Consider the following 18,310-nt stretch of genomic DNA (forward strand, 5'->3'; position numbering starts at 1 on the left):
CTGTCCCCCCACCTCAGCCTCTCAAACTGCTGCAATTATTTGCATGAGCCACCATGTCTAGTCCCAAACAGCATCTTTGATGAGCTCTCTTAATTCACCTGCACCTGCATCAGAATCATTGGCAAATCAGGTGAAGAAGGCCTGAGATTTTTCATGCTTCCTCTTCCAGACAGCTTTATTTTACTTCTGACATGATCATTTAATCAAATCCTTCTCAGATTCCCATTTAACTTTAGTCAACACTGAAGATGGGCCACTCTACTTGCGATGAAATTTGTTGCGAGGAACTTTATTTTAAAATAAGGTTTCTCAGCAAAATAAAAATCTATAATATTATTTAATATCTTTAAAATCTGTCACTTTCATTCTAAAGAGATAGCACAGCATCCTTCATTCATATCTCAAGCAAGGAAGTCACATGCACATAGTTGATTAACATTACCTCTAAATTTGAAATTCAGGAGATCAATTACAACCTCTTTTAAATAGTTTGAAGTTTGTTACATTTTTGTTCTACTTTGGAAATTTCCTCACTGGCTTGTTTGTAAAGTCTGTCTATTTCAATTTGTGCAACATCCCTGTGCTTAATATATATCTTCTATATTTATATATAAAATATTGTCTTGGTTTTAAGTAGTTTTACTAAGATATCTGTAGGTGTAACCATCTTTCTACTAACACTGCTTGAGGCTCATACAGCTTCCTCAATTCATCAGATAATGTTTTTTAAAAGTCCTGGAAAATTCTTAGCCATTACCTCATCAAAATTGCTTCTGTCCTATTTTCTACCTCCTGTCCTGCTAAGCTAAAAGGTCCTAACATTATAGATATATTAGATATTTTCACTGTCTCACATATCAATTTAGTCTCTGTAACTCATTTTTAATATTTTCTACTGACTTCTTTTCCTCTTCATTCATTCTGTCTTTTGTTTTGTCATACCTACTATGTAATTCACACACTGAGTTCTCTGCTCTAAAATATGAATCTGCTCTAAATGTATAAATTTGCCATTTATACATTTCGATTTTTTAGTAAAATTCTCCATCTCTTCCTCTTTTTGTCTCATCTTTTCTTCCATATGCTAGAGTATAACAGTCATGGTTATTACAAAGTCCTCATCTGCCAACTCCAATCAATATTTGAATCATCCTTAAGTCAGTTTCCATTGTCCAGCTTTTATTATTTTTAGTGATACGGTCCTATCTCTTCATGTCTAGTCATTTTTTATAAAATGCTGGATATTATATATTTGAAAGTTTAGAGGATCCAGGTATTATATTTCTCTGGAGTAGATTTACCCTGTTTTCTATCAGGCAGAGCAGAAACTGTTCACCTTAAATGAATCAGGGAGTGAGGTGATTCACAGCTGGGCTTCAGTTGCAGCAAGGCTCAGTCTGTTTCAGTGTACTATATTCCTACCCACAGCCCTACGGTGCTTCCAGTTCAAAGTATGGCATGCACTGAAAGCCTCTCCTCAGCAAGATGAGACCACAGAACACCTTGCTTTTCAGAAGCATGTGGCTTAACTTTACAGTATTCTGCCATGCAGCTTCATAATTCTGCAAATGTCTTAAGAAGGAGACAGCAATATTTTTTAGTCTCTTTGGGTCTCCAATATTGTTGCTTAACACAACAAGATTTCCAGAAGCTCTACCTATTTCTGTGTCCTCAAAGAGTAACCACAGGCTGAGCTCAGATTTTCAGTCTCTTGTCTACACCCAGAATCAGCAAAGTCTGACCACTTCCCCAAGAGAAAAGAAACTGCAGATTATCAGTTTATCTCTCCAAAATTATCACTTCGCTGGAGCGTTAGTGGCTCTAGGACTCCTTGCTTTAACACCCTTGAAGGCATTAAACAAATTATTTTTATATTTAACCTGTCTTTTGGAGTTGTTATCAGCAGTAATATTGATGTGTTCAAGTTCGTATCAGACAGAAGTTTTCTTGCCCTATTTTATTTTCTTTATACCATATATCACTACCTTTCACTATATTACTTATTAGGGGTGTTTTAATTCTATCTTTGCTACTAAAACATAGGCCCCAGAAGAACAAGGGCTCTACGGCATCCTAGGGGTAGCAATCATACTAAAGACTGTCTGACTGTCTGATAGCCCTCCTCTTTCCATCCCGCTTCACTCACCATGCCTATTTTTGGTTTGTGAAGAATTCCAAATGAGCACATCATTTTTTCTATATGAGAAATGAGAAGAACATAATTCTGTATGTTCTCATGAAGAATCCTTATTCCCCTTTTTCATATTTCCTTATTTCCTCCTCCATGAGAGAAATAAATTGGAATAAATATACTTTGGGTTTCCTTCATGGTTCCCTCTCTTCAGCTGATTACTGAGACCCTGATAGTCATTGGGTCTGATACTTACTTTGGTTACCATACCTCAGAAAAAAAGTGGGGTCCAGAATTTCCTGTGCCCAGCCGCCTGCTCTGTAGTAAGCAGACGTACCAGGTGACTCAGGGTGTGCCTTCTACACAGGCTGGAGACCTGTCTCTCTCCTATGCTCTCTGTTATCTTCCATTCCAATTATGCTGCAAAGTGAGTCTGAGTTAGGCCACAATTCGTCACACAGCTGATTGGCAATAGATTCAGAATCTACTTTGCTGACCTAATTTCTGCCACAGTTGGTACACACTTCAAGATTTAAGAAGCCAGGCATGAAGTCCCCATTCTGGCCTAGGCTCCTAGTCACCAATCCAGCTTTTCTGGAGCTAGGTACTTAGAACATTATTGCATGCTGTAGGAATAGGAAAACAACACACTCAGTATCTCCTACTTTATTCTCACAACACAATCAACTCAGAACACTTCTACTACCAAATGTGGCGGGGTTTCCCCCATCACACACCGAGCAAGCAATTCTTTGGTGGATTATTCAGATTATTCAGTATCACACCAGCTGAGTGTCCTCTAATTTAATTCAATCCTGACATTATCTATCTGGAGATAATGTCACATCCCACACAGATTGAAGACTCAGTCCCATAAGACTGTCCTGCACTAGGCAGTGGCAAGTTCAGGCCTCTGAAACTTTTAACCAACTTGCTATAGACTGGAGTTCCCATGACACTCTCCACAGGTTCAATTAATTTGCTAGAGAAGCTAAAAGTATTCAGGAGAACACTTCATTTATGTTTACAGGTATATTAATAAAGGATATTCCAAAGGATACAGGTGAACAGCCAGATGGGAGAGATGCATAGATAGAGAAAAAGGCATAGGTATAGAAGAGATACATAGCTATAAAAGAAGGGATGCAAAGCTTCCATGCCCTCTCCAGGTGCACCATCCTCCAGAAATCTCCATGTGTTCAGTTATCTGGAAACCCTCAGAACACAGTTCTTTTGGGTTTTTATGGAAGCTTCATTAGTAGGTATGACTGATATTAGTCACTAATATACCAACCCAACCTTCAGCTACTCTCCTCTTCCTAGAGGTGAGGGGGACCCAGGGGGCTGAAAGTTCTAACTTTCTAATTACCTGGTTGTTTCCCCTGCCAAACGGTCCCATCCTGGAGGATATCGAGGGGACTCCAGCCTCCAGTCATCTCATTAGCATACAAAAAATACTCTTATACTCTAGGGGTTCCAAGGATGTTAGGAGTTAAAAGTCAAGGAAGTAGATGAGGACCAAATATAGACTTCATAATATCACACATGCTTATTAATAAAGTAGATATTTTATCTTCATCCGGCTCCTATCTGTTCTTCATTGGTTCAAATTAATAACCAAGGACAAAGAGAGGTTATTAACTAAGAATCATCAACATGTATAAGTGAAGAGGGGAGTCAAGGGTTGGAAAAGAAGTTTCCCAAAACAATCCATATATATTTTAACTGATAAATGGATGTCTTAAACCCCATCAATAACAGAAGGAGCCCCAACTCATCTGGTATGTACACTTATTTTGAAATAATAATTTGCTATAACTGTAAGAGATTCACAATCATACAAAAACAGCTGCAAATCTTCTGATGATGTCTTTTAATTGCTATATTTTGTGGAGTTTGGGGGGGTTTATTGCTTAAAAAAAGTTTAACACAACAGGTAATGCCCATACACAATAAAAATTTAAAGGTAAAAAGATTATATAGTAATAAAAGTCTCCCTCTCTCCTCTATTTCTTGTCACCCATTCCTTTTCCTTAGAGACAGCTATTGTTATCCCTTCACTTATATTTGAGGTACATCAAGCATTTTTACATATGTCCTCATGTATTTAAATAAATGAGTGATAGATTATGTACAAGCCTCCATCCTTTTTTAAATGTTTAAGTTTTTTGTTTTTATTTCAGTAGCTTTGGGGGTACAAGTGGTTTTTGGTTACATGGATGAATTCTTCAGTGGTGAATTCTGAGATGTTAGTGTACCTGCCAACCAAGCGGTATAGACTGTACCCAATACACAGTCTTTTATCCCTCACCCTCTTCCCACCATGATGGCTATATTTTGAAAACATGTTATTTACCCAGGCCACAAAATCAGAAACTGCCCACAAAAATAAATAAAATTATCATAATTTGATACTCTGGATTTTGTAGTATGCAATTTTCTAGTAGGTTGTGATGACTAATTACCCTGGTAATACACTAACGTCAGATGTAAAACATAAGAGTTTTCTCATGAATGATCCAGGAGATAGATGTAGGAAAATAAATACACACAAAACTTTTTAAAATGACATTAAGTCAGGCTGGTGCAGGTGAAGTACATGGCTCTCACGGTGCTCTGTGTACCCCAATTGTGTTACATCTGGAACCCTTACGAGGCCACAGGCCTTTTTAAAAAGCAAAGTTTAACCTCTATTTGTTTTGGTTTTGTCCTAATGTTCCTTGTGTTGAGATAAATGCCTTTTTAGCATAAGTTATGGATGACATAATGTATTTAAGTAAAAGAGGCTTAACTTTTTCCTATGAAAATGCCACCCAGAATTAAGATATTTTACTTGAAATTGTAGTTTGTGTCTGGTTCTTTAGGATTCTGTCTGTCTTTCCAGAGGGACCACCCAGTATACTGAACTGTGGCATGGCATATGACTCCACCTGCATCAGATCACACCACTGAACATCCACTGCATCCACAGAAATGTTCAAAGACTAAGAGGCAAATGCAGACTCAGCATGAGTGAGAGAAAAAGAGAATGAGGTAGAGATCTTGTGATCTCGGAGCAGATATACAGTTCAAGAATGAATGACTTCACTGGAAATACAGGACAACACCAAGTTTCTGAGAACTTATCAGGCCAGTTTCCACACAAAACCTATTGCAAGCAATCCCAGAGAATCACTTTGCAAATGGAAAGAAAGACCCAGAGCCAACAGAGCAGAGCTGTTTGGAGGATTCCAGCATCTACTGGATTCACCAGTAGTCACTTTAGAACAACTAAATAATAGTCAGAACAGGTAGCAAGGAAAATGCACAAACTGTCCTGTATTCCACAGGTGCCAAAACTTAAAGTTATATGCTGGACGCACAGAGCCAGTGCCTGGAGAAAACATATTTTAATTGTGATTTGAAATATCTAAGAACATATTACAGAAAGAGGATGTCTTGGAGATGTAAAAACAAAGAATTATTGAGAGTTTAGCAAGTAGAACATAGGTCATAGGTCACAGAGTGAGTCTGAATTAGTAGAGAATTGAAGGAAATGCATCTCAAGCTCCAAACCACCTGGCAAAAAGTCGACAGAAAGACTTCTAATTAAGATAAGAATGGAATACAATGCAGAAAACTGGGTACATTCCACCAAATTGTCAAACGGAAGCATTTACAGTCAAACACTGGTTCCTATCCTCAAGCTTTGTAATATGCCTGAGGCCCGAGAAATCCAGAGTTCTTCTGCTTAAGCACTTAATTTTAAAAGAAAAGTAAAAATCAGAGGTGATCAAGAAAGATTAAAGACCCACAATACTCAGTCTATTCAGAGACCAAGCTCAAATCCTGATGGCCAATACAGAAAGTAACTGAGGTATTAGTGAGCGCTTTGAAGCAGTGGGCATCAGTAAGCTCTAAGCTACACCTTTGGACAAAGAAGGAGAGGTGGCAGCAGACACTATCAGTGCTCCCCATGATCCTAAGGTCCCTTCATATACTGTCCCAAGCTCACAGAGGCTCACACCTACCAGGAGGCTCAATCCTGACTGGTACCTCCAAGTTCTTTGATATGAAATGGCTCCTCAGGGGCTCCTGGCCTTGTCCACCAGAACCATTGGCATCTTAAGCAGAATACAGGTATAAACCGAGAAAGAGTTAGGCCACATGGTCTCTCACATGACATCATTTTCCAGACACTACCACCAGGTTCTGGTTCATGTTCCATAACCACAATATACGTAACTATTGGCTTGAGACGGATTATTCATTTGAGAGCTTCATTGTGGTTAGCAACGTAGCTATGGGGCCTAGCAGAAATGACTCCCATAACCAATTTAAATTTACTCACCAGAGGAGGGAAGGCTCATTATCTCCCTTTGAAAAGACTCAAACAGTTCCACAAGGGACAGACATAGAACCAGTAATAGAACCAGTTATTCTCCTGTATCTCGCTCTTTCTGAATCCTAGCACCTCCAAAGCTAAAATGATAATAATAATTATTAAAAAGGACCTTCAATAGTATAACTCAGGGTTTGGAAGCAGCTTGCTCACTCAACATAATAAGAGATAAGATTAAAGATAGCAAGCAATAACTCCGCAATTCTAAAGGTGTTGTTCTTTAAATGTTCCCTCTAGAAGACCTACCACAGAATCTGTCCCTTCCCCTGCCCAGCTGCACAACTGGGCAGAGCAGGGAACGGCTGATATGGTTTTCCTGTGTGTCCCCACCCAAATCTCACCATGAATTGTAATAATCCCCACATGTAAATGGCAGGGCCAGGTGGAGATAATAAAATCATTGGGGCGGTTTACCCAATACTGTTATCGTGGTAGTGAATAAGTCTTACGAGATGTGATGGTTTTATAAACGGGAGTCTCCTGCACAAACTCTCTTGACTACCACCATGTAAAACATGCCTCTGCTTCTCCTTTGCCTTCCACCATGATTGTGAGGCCATCCCAGCCATATGGAACTGTAAGACCATTAAACCTTTTTCCTGGCTGGGCATGGTGACTCACACCTGAAATCCTAGAACTTTGGGAGGCTGAGGCCAGCAGATCACTTCAGGTCTGGAATTCAAGACCAGCCTGGCCAACATGGTGGAACCCTGTCTCTACTAAAAATACAAAAATTAGCTGGGTGTGGTGGCATGCACCTGCAATCCCAGCTACTTGGGAGGCTGAGGCAGGAGAACCTCTTGAACCCAGGAGATGGAGGTTGCAGTGAGTCAAGATCGCACCACTGCACTCCAGTCTGGGTGACAGAGGGAGACTCCTTCTTCAAAAAAAAGAAAAAACAAAACGAAAAAAAAACAACTCTTTCCTTTATAAATTACTCAGTCTCGGGTATGTCTTTATTAGCAGCATGAGAGCAGACTAATACAATGGCTGACAATCCAAAATGAAGATGAGACCAAGAAGAAAAAGAACCAGAAGGGGAGGGGGAAGGTATGTAAACTAAGGGATTAAATGTATCAAAAGGTCTCAGGTGAAAAAACCAGGCTGGAAGGGAACAGAGACTTTTTATCAATATCCTTTTCTACCTTCTGAATTGTATAACAAGTACAAATATTACTTGTTCAAAACAAAGACATAAAGGGTGAAGTAAAATGAAATAGAGAATGGCAATCACGTTGAGTGTACCATTACCTGAGCATAAAAATGTATAAAATCAATAGCTCCTTGGGTAGCAGAGTGAGAGAGCTGGAGACAACTAGTGTGAAAACAAAATAATAATGCAAAGACATTAAAGAACCACAGGAATAGATAATGCAAAACTAGATGATGTACTGCGGAACTATCAACTATATAATAGTACAAAAATGATTCTGTTTTACATGCAAGTCTTCCTTTTAAAATAAAAATTATCTGTTTAATGATACCTCATAGCTACACAAAACATTAATGTGATCATCACACTAAAATTTTCAGATAACAAGTATCAAAAACCATTAATAACACGTTAAAAATTGAATTTGTACCCCTTAAATGTATACAAATAAAATTTTTAAAAAAGAAAAAAAACAGTTAAAAATGTATTATTTTTATCATTTTATGACTTACTAAGTTGTCAGGTTTTTTTGGTCACATAAATGTTTGGTTTCTGAAAATCCTTCATAGTAAAAGAATTAACTGCTGAGAAAATTAAGACCTTATAGAAAAATAGTGAAAGCCATTAAGATGTTTCAGTTCATAACAGTAAACAAAACAGCAGGCTAAATTCAGGCAATATCAATAACATTTCCCACTTAAATTATAGTGAGGACTATATTATTAATTTCCATTTTCTATCACTTGCACTGAAGAAACCTTTTAGAATCCTTTCTCAGTCACCTCCACTCCCCACCCCCAGCAGTTTCAACAATACGGGTGATGCTTAAAAATGCATTTTGCTTACAGATAACACACTGATAGTTTTATGTGTCAACTTGGATAGGCTATAGTACCCAATTATTTAATCAAACGCTGATATAGGAGTAAAGGTATTTTGTAGATGCAGTTAACATCTAACAATCAAACACTGATATAGGAGTAAAGGTATTTTGATTTAATCAAACGCTGATATAGGAGTAAAGGTATTTTGTAGATGCGGTTAACATCTAACAATCAAACATTGATATAGGAGTAAAGGTATTTTAATTTAATCAAACGCTGATATAGGAGTAAAGGTATTTTGTAGATACAGTTAACACCTACAATCAGTTTACTGTAAGTAAAGGAGATCACGCTCCATAATGTGTGTGGCCCTCATCCATTTAGTCATACCCCTTAAGAGCAAAAACGAAGGTATCCTGGAGAAGAAATTCTGCCTCAAGACCGCAGCATCATCTTTCTGCCTGAAGTTTCAGCCTGAGGACCTGCCCTACAGATTTCAGACTTGCTACCACCACAATAACGTAAGATAATACCTTATAATAAATAAAAATATACACAATCTCCTTGGTTCTATTTCTCTGAAGACCCTTACTGATACAAGCACAGAGAGACTCTCTATGTGTAGTTCCTTACTCTAGTTTTCCAACCTTTTCTTGCTGTGTAATCTCTACCTCCTACATGTATCTCAGGTCTTACCCTCCTCATACAAACTATCAAATAGCCTTGTGCCACAATGCAATGTTTCGGTCAACAGCGGACTGTATATACAATGGTGGTCTCATATGATTATAATACATTATTTTTATTGTACTTTTTCTGTATTTAGATCTTTTTCAATTTCATTTGTTAGAGAAGGGGTCTCCTTCTGTTGCCTAGACTGGAGTGCAATGACATGATCATAGTTCATTGCAGCCTTGAACTCCTGGGCTCGGGCAATCCTCCCACCTCAACCTCCTGAGTAGCTGGGACTACAGGCATGTACCAAAAGGCCCAGATAATTTTTTATATTTTTTTTAGAGATTCGGTTGCTATGTCACTCAGGCTGGGCTCCAACCCCTGGCCTCAAGCAATCCTCCTGCCTTAGCCTCCTGAGTAGCTGGAATTAGGCATAAGCCACTGTGCCTGGCTTGCTTAGATATGTTGGATCCATAAATGCTTGCCACTGTCTTCCAACTGCCTCCATTATTCGTACAGTAACATGCTGTACAGGCTTATAGTCCAGGAGCAATAGGCTATACCATATAGCTTAGGAATACAGTAGGCTATACCATCTAGGCTTGTACAAATATGTTCTACGATGTTCACTTGATGATGCATTTCTTAGAATGAATCCCTGTCATTAAGTAATACATGAATATATAATTCCTAGGACTGCATTTTCCAAATTTTTGTTTCAATAGTCTACACCGCTGCTTTCCTATTTTGATACCTTGGGTCCTTTTTCTAATACCTAGAAAAGAACAGCAACGAATATAATTGGCATAAACTAAGATGAAAATTCTCATAACATGCAGATATATACTGGTATATACAGATCTCTGCCTAAGTGAAACTTTAGATTGCAAAAGACTGTCTCTAGTATTACAGCTCCTTAACTATGTATTTTTCAAGGTAAGGTACATTTTAAGGCGGGCCTTTATTACAACATGAAACTGAGATTTGTTTCTATACAATTAGAACTTCAACTACTAAATAAAAAAAATAATAAGTATAATATTTACAGAAGTCAAGTTCTAAATTCAGGGCACGCTTATTTTGAAATTCAAACATCACACTTATTTTTCGATGAGGAACTTCAGATCTCTAAAACAAATGTCTAGTAAGATATTTCAACAGTCCATTTTCTCTTAAAAAAAAGAAAAAAAAGCTAAACTTTCTTTAAAAACTAAAACTTTTTTTTTATGCATCATCATGCATCATCAAGTGAACATCGTAGAACATATTTGTATATGTTTTATATACAAATGGGCACAGTGGCTCACGCCTGTAATCATAGCACTTTGGGAGGCCAAGGCAGGTAGATCACCTGAGGTCAGAAGTTCAAGACCAGCCTGGCCAATGTGGCAAAACCCTGTCTCGACTAAAAATACAAAATTAGCCAGACGTGTTTGCATGTGCCTGTAATCCCAGCTACTCAGGAGACTGAGGCAGGAGAATCGCTTGAACCTCAGGGGCGGAGGTTGCAGTGAGCCGAGATCGCAACATTGCACTCCAGCCTGGGCAACAAGAGCAAATCTCCATCTCAAAAAAAAAAAAAAAAACTACAACATTTCAATACTTAAATACTTAACTGGAATCAATATCAATTAACGTAGCCTTAAAAATGCATTAAATGGTACAAAAGAAATATATTTTTAACATTAAAATAACAGTCATATCCTCACCTCCCACATTAACCTGTAATCCATATTTTCATCCAAGTCTTCAGGCATTCTCTTCTCTCCAGCAAAGGGTCCGAACTTCTCACCCTGAGTAGTAATGATTATATTGAACAAGGATTAGTACAATAAATCAACATACTAAAATAAACTATTTTTTTCTTCTGGAATGTTTTTCTGCAAATCTTCATGCCCAAAGAAGAGACACTTTTAAAATATTAACTAATTTACCCAACACAAAATGTTTATTTACAATCCAACTTAATCTGTTTTTAGCCTAAAACGCTAAATCCACAACATAGGAGCCAACATAAAAGGGTTACATCATTTACTTTCAAATTCTGAGGAGGTATTGGACATTGTATTTCATATGTTTCCATCCTCTTCATAGCCTCTGGCAAGCGATGCTGAAAAAAGCACTGAGTTTTGTCTGACTTGAGAGACAAGCCCACCAGGCAGAAAATCACCTGGTTTCCATAAAAATCATAAATTCATCCATATTCTGGACAAGAAAGAAGTGGGCTTGCCATTCTCAGAGGAAGAGTGTTCATAAATAAACTTTAAATTTGCCTGCCAATCTTTCAAACAGGCAAATGGGCACACTTTAAACCAGGCTTTCTCAAAGCGTGTGCTTTGAAGCCCACCTGCACGAGAAACACCAGTGTTATTACTTTGAGATACAGAATTCTGGTCTCTGTTAAAATCAGAATCTGGAAATGGGCTGTCCTTCAATCTACCCTAAAGGGACTGTTAAAGACATGTTCAATGAGCAAGTAACACTCTTTTCTCTTTAAAGTGACCAAAGCAGGGACTGCAGAGACATTGGGAATGAGTTGAATTTGTCCAACCAGATGTTTTGTTGCAATGTGTGCAGAGGAGACACAGAGCCACTTGTGCTTCTAAACCTGCCTATGACTATTTTTCAGCAGAATCCTACCCTTCACATGGAGGTGATGAAAGAAAAAAACCAACAAAATCTCTTTTGATGAACATTGTAAGGAGAAAAGATAACCACCAAGGCAATGTTTCAAAGATATAAATTACTTAATGAACAACAGAACACCCAACTCCTGAGAATAGTAAAATTTTAACACTTAAAGGAATTACAAATATTAATAGTTAACCCAGCCCCCTCCTTTTACAGATGAAGAAAGAGGTCCTGAGAAGCCATAAATACTGGCAGAGCCAGGAAGACCATTTCTTTAATGTTAACTTAGGGGCAGAAAATACCCACAGAGATTCCTCAAATCAAGACTATAATTGCAAGTAATTTGAACACAGGCATAGCAAAGAAACAGGGAGAGTGCTGACTACTCATAACATTAGAGATATTAACAGAAAGGTTAGATAGCCAATTTTAGAGAAGCTAGAAGCCTGCTCTGCAATCCTCTCATGTCTCACTAGTCCCCTCATGCTGAAATGGGTATTCAACATCACACTCAAACACAACAGCCCCAAAGAGGCTTTCTTTACAAAGTAATCACTTCTCTCCTCCAGACGGGACCTAACCAGGATTTGATGGCAGGTAGGAAAAGCTCCACAAGAACAGGGGAGAAAAGTTAACACTTACCATGTGCCACACTCCAAATAATCCTATGTGGGAGCTTCCCCGTTTAACAACTAAGAAAACTGAGCCTCGGAGTTGAAATAGTTTGCTTGATTAAGATCAATCAGGTGGCAATGATTAGACATAGTATCAGGAACCAATGGTTTATTCTGAGTGGAGTGCTCAGGCACCATCCACTTCACCAAGCCAACACTCAAAACCCTGACAGACAGCTGCATGACCCACTGCTGAGGCTGCCTGATGCCACCTCCTCAGCTTTCCATTGACTACAATTTAGCAATGACCTGGGCCATGCAATTGCCCAATGTACACACTCAATACATTGAGTACTGAATTGAAGAAACTGTGAGCTTATGTTAAAGCCAATCTAGAAAACAGACCAAAAAATAAGATGTGTTTTTTGTAATAAATGTGAGGGTTAAATATGAATGAATGTGGTTCAATTTTCTCTCCACTCTGTCATGTATTTAGCCTTTATCAACTATTACAGAAAGTAATAATAATCTAAGTACACACTTTCCAAAGTAACTGATCTATCCAAACCAATCAATTTCTCTTTGCAGTACAAATTTGGAGGGGAGAAAAAAAGTGAATCTATCAATTCAGTAGTGTTCAGAGGACTAAAGAGGAAAGAATAGAAACTGAAATAAATGCAATGGGATCGGGGGGTTGGGGGGTTGGGGGGTTGGGGGGAAGCCTGCTTGGATGCAGGCCTAGGAAGATTATTAAAGGACTTAAAGCTTGATCCATTCTGTCACTGATGAACATTTGGGTTGATTCCAAGTCTTTGCTATTGTGAATAGTGCCACAATAAACATACGCGTGCATGTATCTTTATAGCAACATGATTTATAATCCTTTGGGTATATCCCCAGTAATGGGATGGCTGGGTCATATAGTATTTCCAGTTCTGGATCCTTGAGGAATCGTCATACGGTTTTCCACAGTGGTTGAACTAGTTTACAATCCCGCCAACAGTGTAAAAGTGTTCTTATTTCTCTACATCCTCTCCGGCACCTGTTGTTTCCTGACTTATTTTTAATGATTGCCATTCTAACTGGTGTGAGATGGTATCTCATTGTAGTTTTCATTTGCATTTCTCTGATGGCCAGTGATGATGAGCATTTTTTCATGTGTCTGTTGGCTGTATGAATGTCTTCTTTTGAGAAATGTCTGTTCATATCCTTTGCCCACTTTTTGATGGGGTTGTGTTTTTTTGTAAATTTGTTTGAGTTCTTCGTAGGTTCTAGATATTAGCCCTTTGTCAGATGAGTAGATGTGCAAAAATTTTCTCCCATTCTGTAGGTTGCCTGTTCACTCTGATAGTAGGTTCTTTTGTTGTGCAGAAGCTCTTTCATTTAATTAGATCCCATTTGTCAATTTTGGCTTTTGTTGCTGTTGCTTTTGGTGTTTTAGACACGAAGTCCTTGCCCGTGCCTATGTCCTGAATGGTATTACCTAGGTTTTCTTCTAGGGTTTTTATGGTTTTAAGTCTAACATTTAAGTCTCTAATCCATCTTGAATTAATTTTCGTATAAGGAGTAAGGAAAGGATCCAGTTTCAGCTTTCTACTTAGGGCTAGCCAATTTTCCCAGCACCATTTATTAAATAGGGAATCCTTTCCCCATTTCTTGTTTCTCTCAGGTTTGTCAAAGATCAGATGGCTGTAGATGTGTGGTATTATTTCTGAGGACTCTGTTCTGTTCCATTGGTCTATATCTCTGTTTTGGTACCAGTACCATGCTGCTTTGGTTACTGTAGCCTTGAAGTATAGTTTGAAGTCAGGTAGCATGATGCCTCCAGCTTTGTTCTTTTGACTTAGGATTGTCTTGGCAATGAGAGCTCTTTTTTGGTTCCATATGAACTTTAAAGCAGTTTTTTCCAATTCTGTGAAGAAAGTAATTGGTAGCTTGATGGGGATGGCATTGACTCTATAAATTACCTTGGGTAGTATGGCCATTTTCACAATATTGATTCTTCCTATCCATGAGCATGGTATGTTCTTTTATTTGTTTATGTCCTCTTTTATTTCACTGAACAGTGGTTTGTAGTTCTCCTTGAAGAGGTCTTTTACATCCCTTGTAAGTTGGATTCCTAGGTATTCTATTCTCTTTGAAGCTATTGTGAATGGGAGTTCATTCATGATTTGGCTCTCTGTTTGTCTGTTACTGGTGTATAAGAATGCTTGTGATTTTTGCACATTGATTTTGTATCCTGAGACTTTGCTGAAGTTGCTTATCAGCTTAAGGAGATTTTGGACTGAGATGATGGGGTTTTCTAAATATGCGATCATGTCATCTGCAAAGAGGGACAATTTGACTTCTTCTTTTCCTAACTGAATACCCTTGATTTCTTTCTCTTGCCTGATTGCCCTAGCCAGAACTTCCAACACTATGTTGAATAGCAGTGGTGAGAGAGGGCATCCTTGTCTTGTGCCAGTTTTCAAAGGGAATGCTTCCAGTTTTTGCCCATTCAGTATGATATTGGCTATGGGTTTGTCATAAATAGCTCTTATTATTTTGAGATACATTCCATCAATACCGAATTTATTGAGAGTTTTTAGCATGAAGGGCTGTTGAATTTTGTCAAAGGCCTTTTCTGCAGCTATTGAGATAATCATGTGGTTTTTGTCTTTGGTTCTGTTTATATGCTGGACTACATTTATCGATTTGCGTATGTTGAACCAGCCTTGCATCCCAGGGATGAAGCCCACTTGATCATGGTGGATAAGCTTTTTGATGTGCTGCTGGATTCAGTTTGCCAGTATTTTATTGAGGATTTCTGCATTGATGTTCATCAGGGATATTGGTCTAAAATTCTCTTTTGTTTGTTGTGTCTCTGCCAGGCTTTGGTATCAGGATGATGTTGGCCTCATAAAATGAGTTAGGGAGGATTCCCTCTTTTTCTATTGATTGGAATAGTTTCAGAAGGAATGGTACCAGCTCCTCTTTATACCTCTGTTAGAATTCGGCTGTGAATCCGTCTGGTCCTGGACTTTTTTTGGTTGATAGGCTATTAATTATTGCCTCAATTTCAGAGCCTGCTATTGGTCTATTCAGGGATTCAACTTCTTCCTGGTTTAGTCTTGGGACAGTGTAAGTGTCCAAGGAAATTATCCATTTCTCCTAGGTTTTCTAGTTTATTTGCGTAGAGGTGTTTATAGTATTCTCTGATGGTAGTTTGTATTGCTGTGGGGTCGGTAGTGATATCCCCTTTGTCATTTTTTATTGTGTCTATTTGATTCTTCTCTCTTTTCTTCTTTATTAGTCTTGCTAGCAGTCTATCAATTTTGTTGATCTTTTCAAAAAACCAGCTCCTGGATTCATTGATTTTTTGGAGGGTTTTTTGTGTCTCTATCTCCTTCAGTTCTGCTCTGATCTTAGTTATTTCTTGCCTTCTGCTAGCTTTTGAATGTGTTTGCTCTTGCTTCTCTAGTTCTTTTAATTGTGATGTTAGAGTGTCAATTTTAAATCTTTCCAGCTTTCTCTTGTGGGCATTTAGTGCTATAAATTTCCCTCTACACATTCCTTTAAATGTGTCCCAAAGATTTTGATATATTGTATCTTTGTTCTCATTGGTTTCAAAGAACATCTTTGAAAATTCAGTGTTTCAAGCACTCTTCTTGAAAACTTCAAAAATTTCTGGCTGATTTCCCGACATCATTGGTTTTACTTTTTGTAGTAAATCTGCTGAAAATTTCACACTAGCAGATAGGAAAACTGTCCGCTCTTCCATTTTCTTGCTGTCCATTTGTCCCTGCATTAGTGGTATTACCTTTGATCTGTGATTTCTTTGCAAGAACTTTCCTAGGCTTCTTAGCTTCTATCTCAAGAGTCACCACCTCAAACACTTACAAGTTAGGCAGTAAGGCAACACAACACCAGATACCCAACAATAAACCTGTAAATGATATGTTAGAGAGTAGCCAGGAGGTAAGGTGGAAAGGGCATGCCACCCAAAAACTTTTTCCACTCCAGTTGAATGTTGCTATATCACCATGTGGACCCAATGTTGCCGGATATATACATTATTTTTAGAGAAGCTACTAACTCAAATTTGTGTGTGAAATCACTGAATTTTTTACACTGGCAATGAATTCCAAGAATTCAACACTGTGCAGGTCAAATAAAATGTGACTTCAAGATAAATTCAGCCTGTACACACCAAACTGTCTGAGTCAAACTCACTTCTCAGACTGATCCAATGTCCAGTCCATAATGGAGTATCTTTGTTTTTGTTCAAACTGTTTCTGAATAAAGCAGATAATTAATTCATTCAATCTGCTATTCACTGGACTAGACAGTAACTTTTAATAAACAAAAACTGTATGATTGCAAAAATGTGGGCCATTTTCTCTCATTTGGCTGAATGCTATTAGTAAGTTAAAAACAAGATTCACTGAAGATCTCTCTCTCAGAATTGTGGGGAAAAGCACTATCTTCTAAGCCTCAGCTTCCTTATCTACAAAACTTAGGGATTTAGATTAGTTGATTCCAAGATTCCTTCCAGTTTTTAAATCCCAATAGAAAGAGCTTCCACAGACCAAATTTAGAACAATTTGAGACTCAAAGGGGACAAAAGGATAACTGATCGAAACACATTAACAAATTTGTAAGTCCATACCATCAGTGAGAGAAAAAAGGAAATTTTTTAAAAATCTTATTTGCTATCATTAGAGGATAAGTTATTATTAAAATTAGTAAAGAAAAGGAATTAAGCATTTGGTCCAGACTTTTCAATAGTAACCATAGTTCAGGATAACCAGACAGCAGAAATTGATGATGAAAAGCTCTTCTTTACAGGAGAATGCTAACTTATAAATAAAGGGGGAATATCTGAGTTAGCAAATCGCCATTTTGAAATCCTTAATAATATTACTGATTTGTCAAGAATTCTCCGTGGATACTAAAACCATTAGGCAAAAGGTTGATGGTGAAAACAAATATCCATATAGTAGTAACAGCTCACTGACTACTTGCTAAGAACAAAGGGGAAACAGTACATTTACAATAGAAAAATTACCTAAATCCAATGTTGGCATCAGTAACAGTAGGAAGCCAGACACATTATATGCCCCCTACTATTATGCAGCACAGATAAACCAGCATCACTCCATAATGTATTTTTGCCAGAAATATTTATATCTAATTTCCAGACTGCAGGAATTATAGAAGATAGAGAAACAAGTTAAATAAAGCCCTGGGAATGTAATCAGGTAAATCCAGATGTGAGATACTCTACAACGGGCATGATCTCTTCAGAGAGTCACTGTTGTTACAAAGTGGGGGGGAGGAATTAAAGGGATATTTAATAGACATAACTAAATGTAATATGTAGTCTTTGATCAGATCCTGGTTCAAAAATATCTATAAAAACATTTTGTAGGCAACTGGAGTAATTTAAATATGGGCTAGCATTAGAAGACATTAGGAAATTACTGTTATTTTTGTTAGATTTGCTAAAACGGCATCATGGCTATTTAAGAGAATGTCCTTACGCTAAAGTATTGAGGGGTCAATTGTCACAATGTCTGTAATTTACTTTGAAATAGTTCGGAAATAAAAAATATACATACAGGTGACATAAATACATTAAAGTGAATCAATCTGCAATTGAGTCATTCATATTTGAAATAATGATGTTTTTCACAGAAGGAGACTGGAGTCCCCACTTAGAACATAATTATGTTTCAATGTTGAACTACTGTGCATGTATGTGCCCTTGCAATACAATTAGACCTTCAATAGTATATTAATGTGTTTTTTAAAAGTTCAATGTGAAAAATAACCAATCTTCCTTCCAAACTGTAGGAAGTCTGAGGCAGACTAGTTGCCTCCCTATATCCATTCCCCTTAGTACTGGAACACTGATCTTGT

At 37.7% G+C, this 18,310-nt stretch overlaps 1 protein-coding gene across 3 annotated transcripts in view; it reads right to left on the bottom strand.

The window, feature by feature from the left end:
• The window catches only part of PRDM5 (PR/SET domain 5), a 225,474-nt gene that overhangs the window by 197,318 nt on the left and 9,846 nt on the right, over positions 1-18,310 (bottom strand). For all 3 annotated transcript variants that reach the window (XM_025386762.1, XM_025386764.1, XM_025386763.1), the window contains exon 2: positions 10,874-10,957. In XM_025386762.1, coding sequence (XP_025242547.1) covers positions 10,874-10,957 — 84 coding nt within the window. The remainder of the gene's footprint in view (positions 1-10,873; positions 10,958-18,310) is intronic.

Source organism: Theropithecus gelada, chromosome 5 (genome assembly GCF_003255815.1).
Source record: "Theropithecus gelada isolate Dixy chromosome 5, Tgel_1.0, whole genome shotgun sequence".
Lineage (NCBI taxonomy): Eukaryota > Metazoa > Chordata > Mammalia > Primates > Cercopithecidae > Theropithecus > Theropithecus gelada.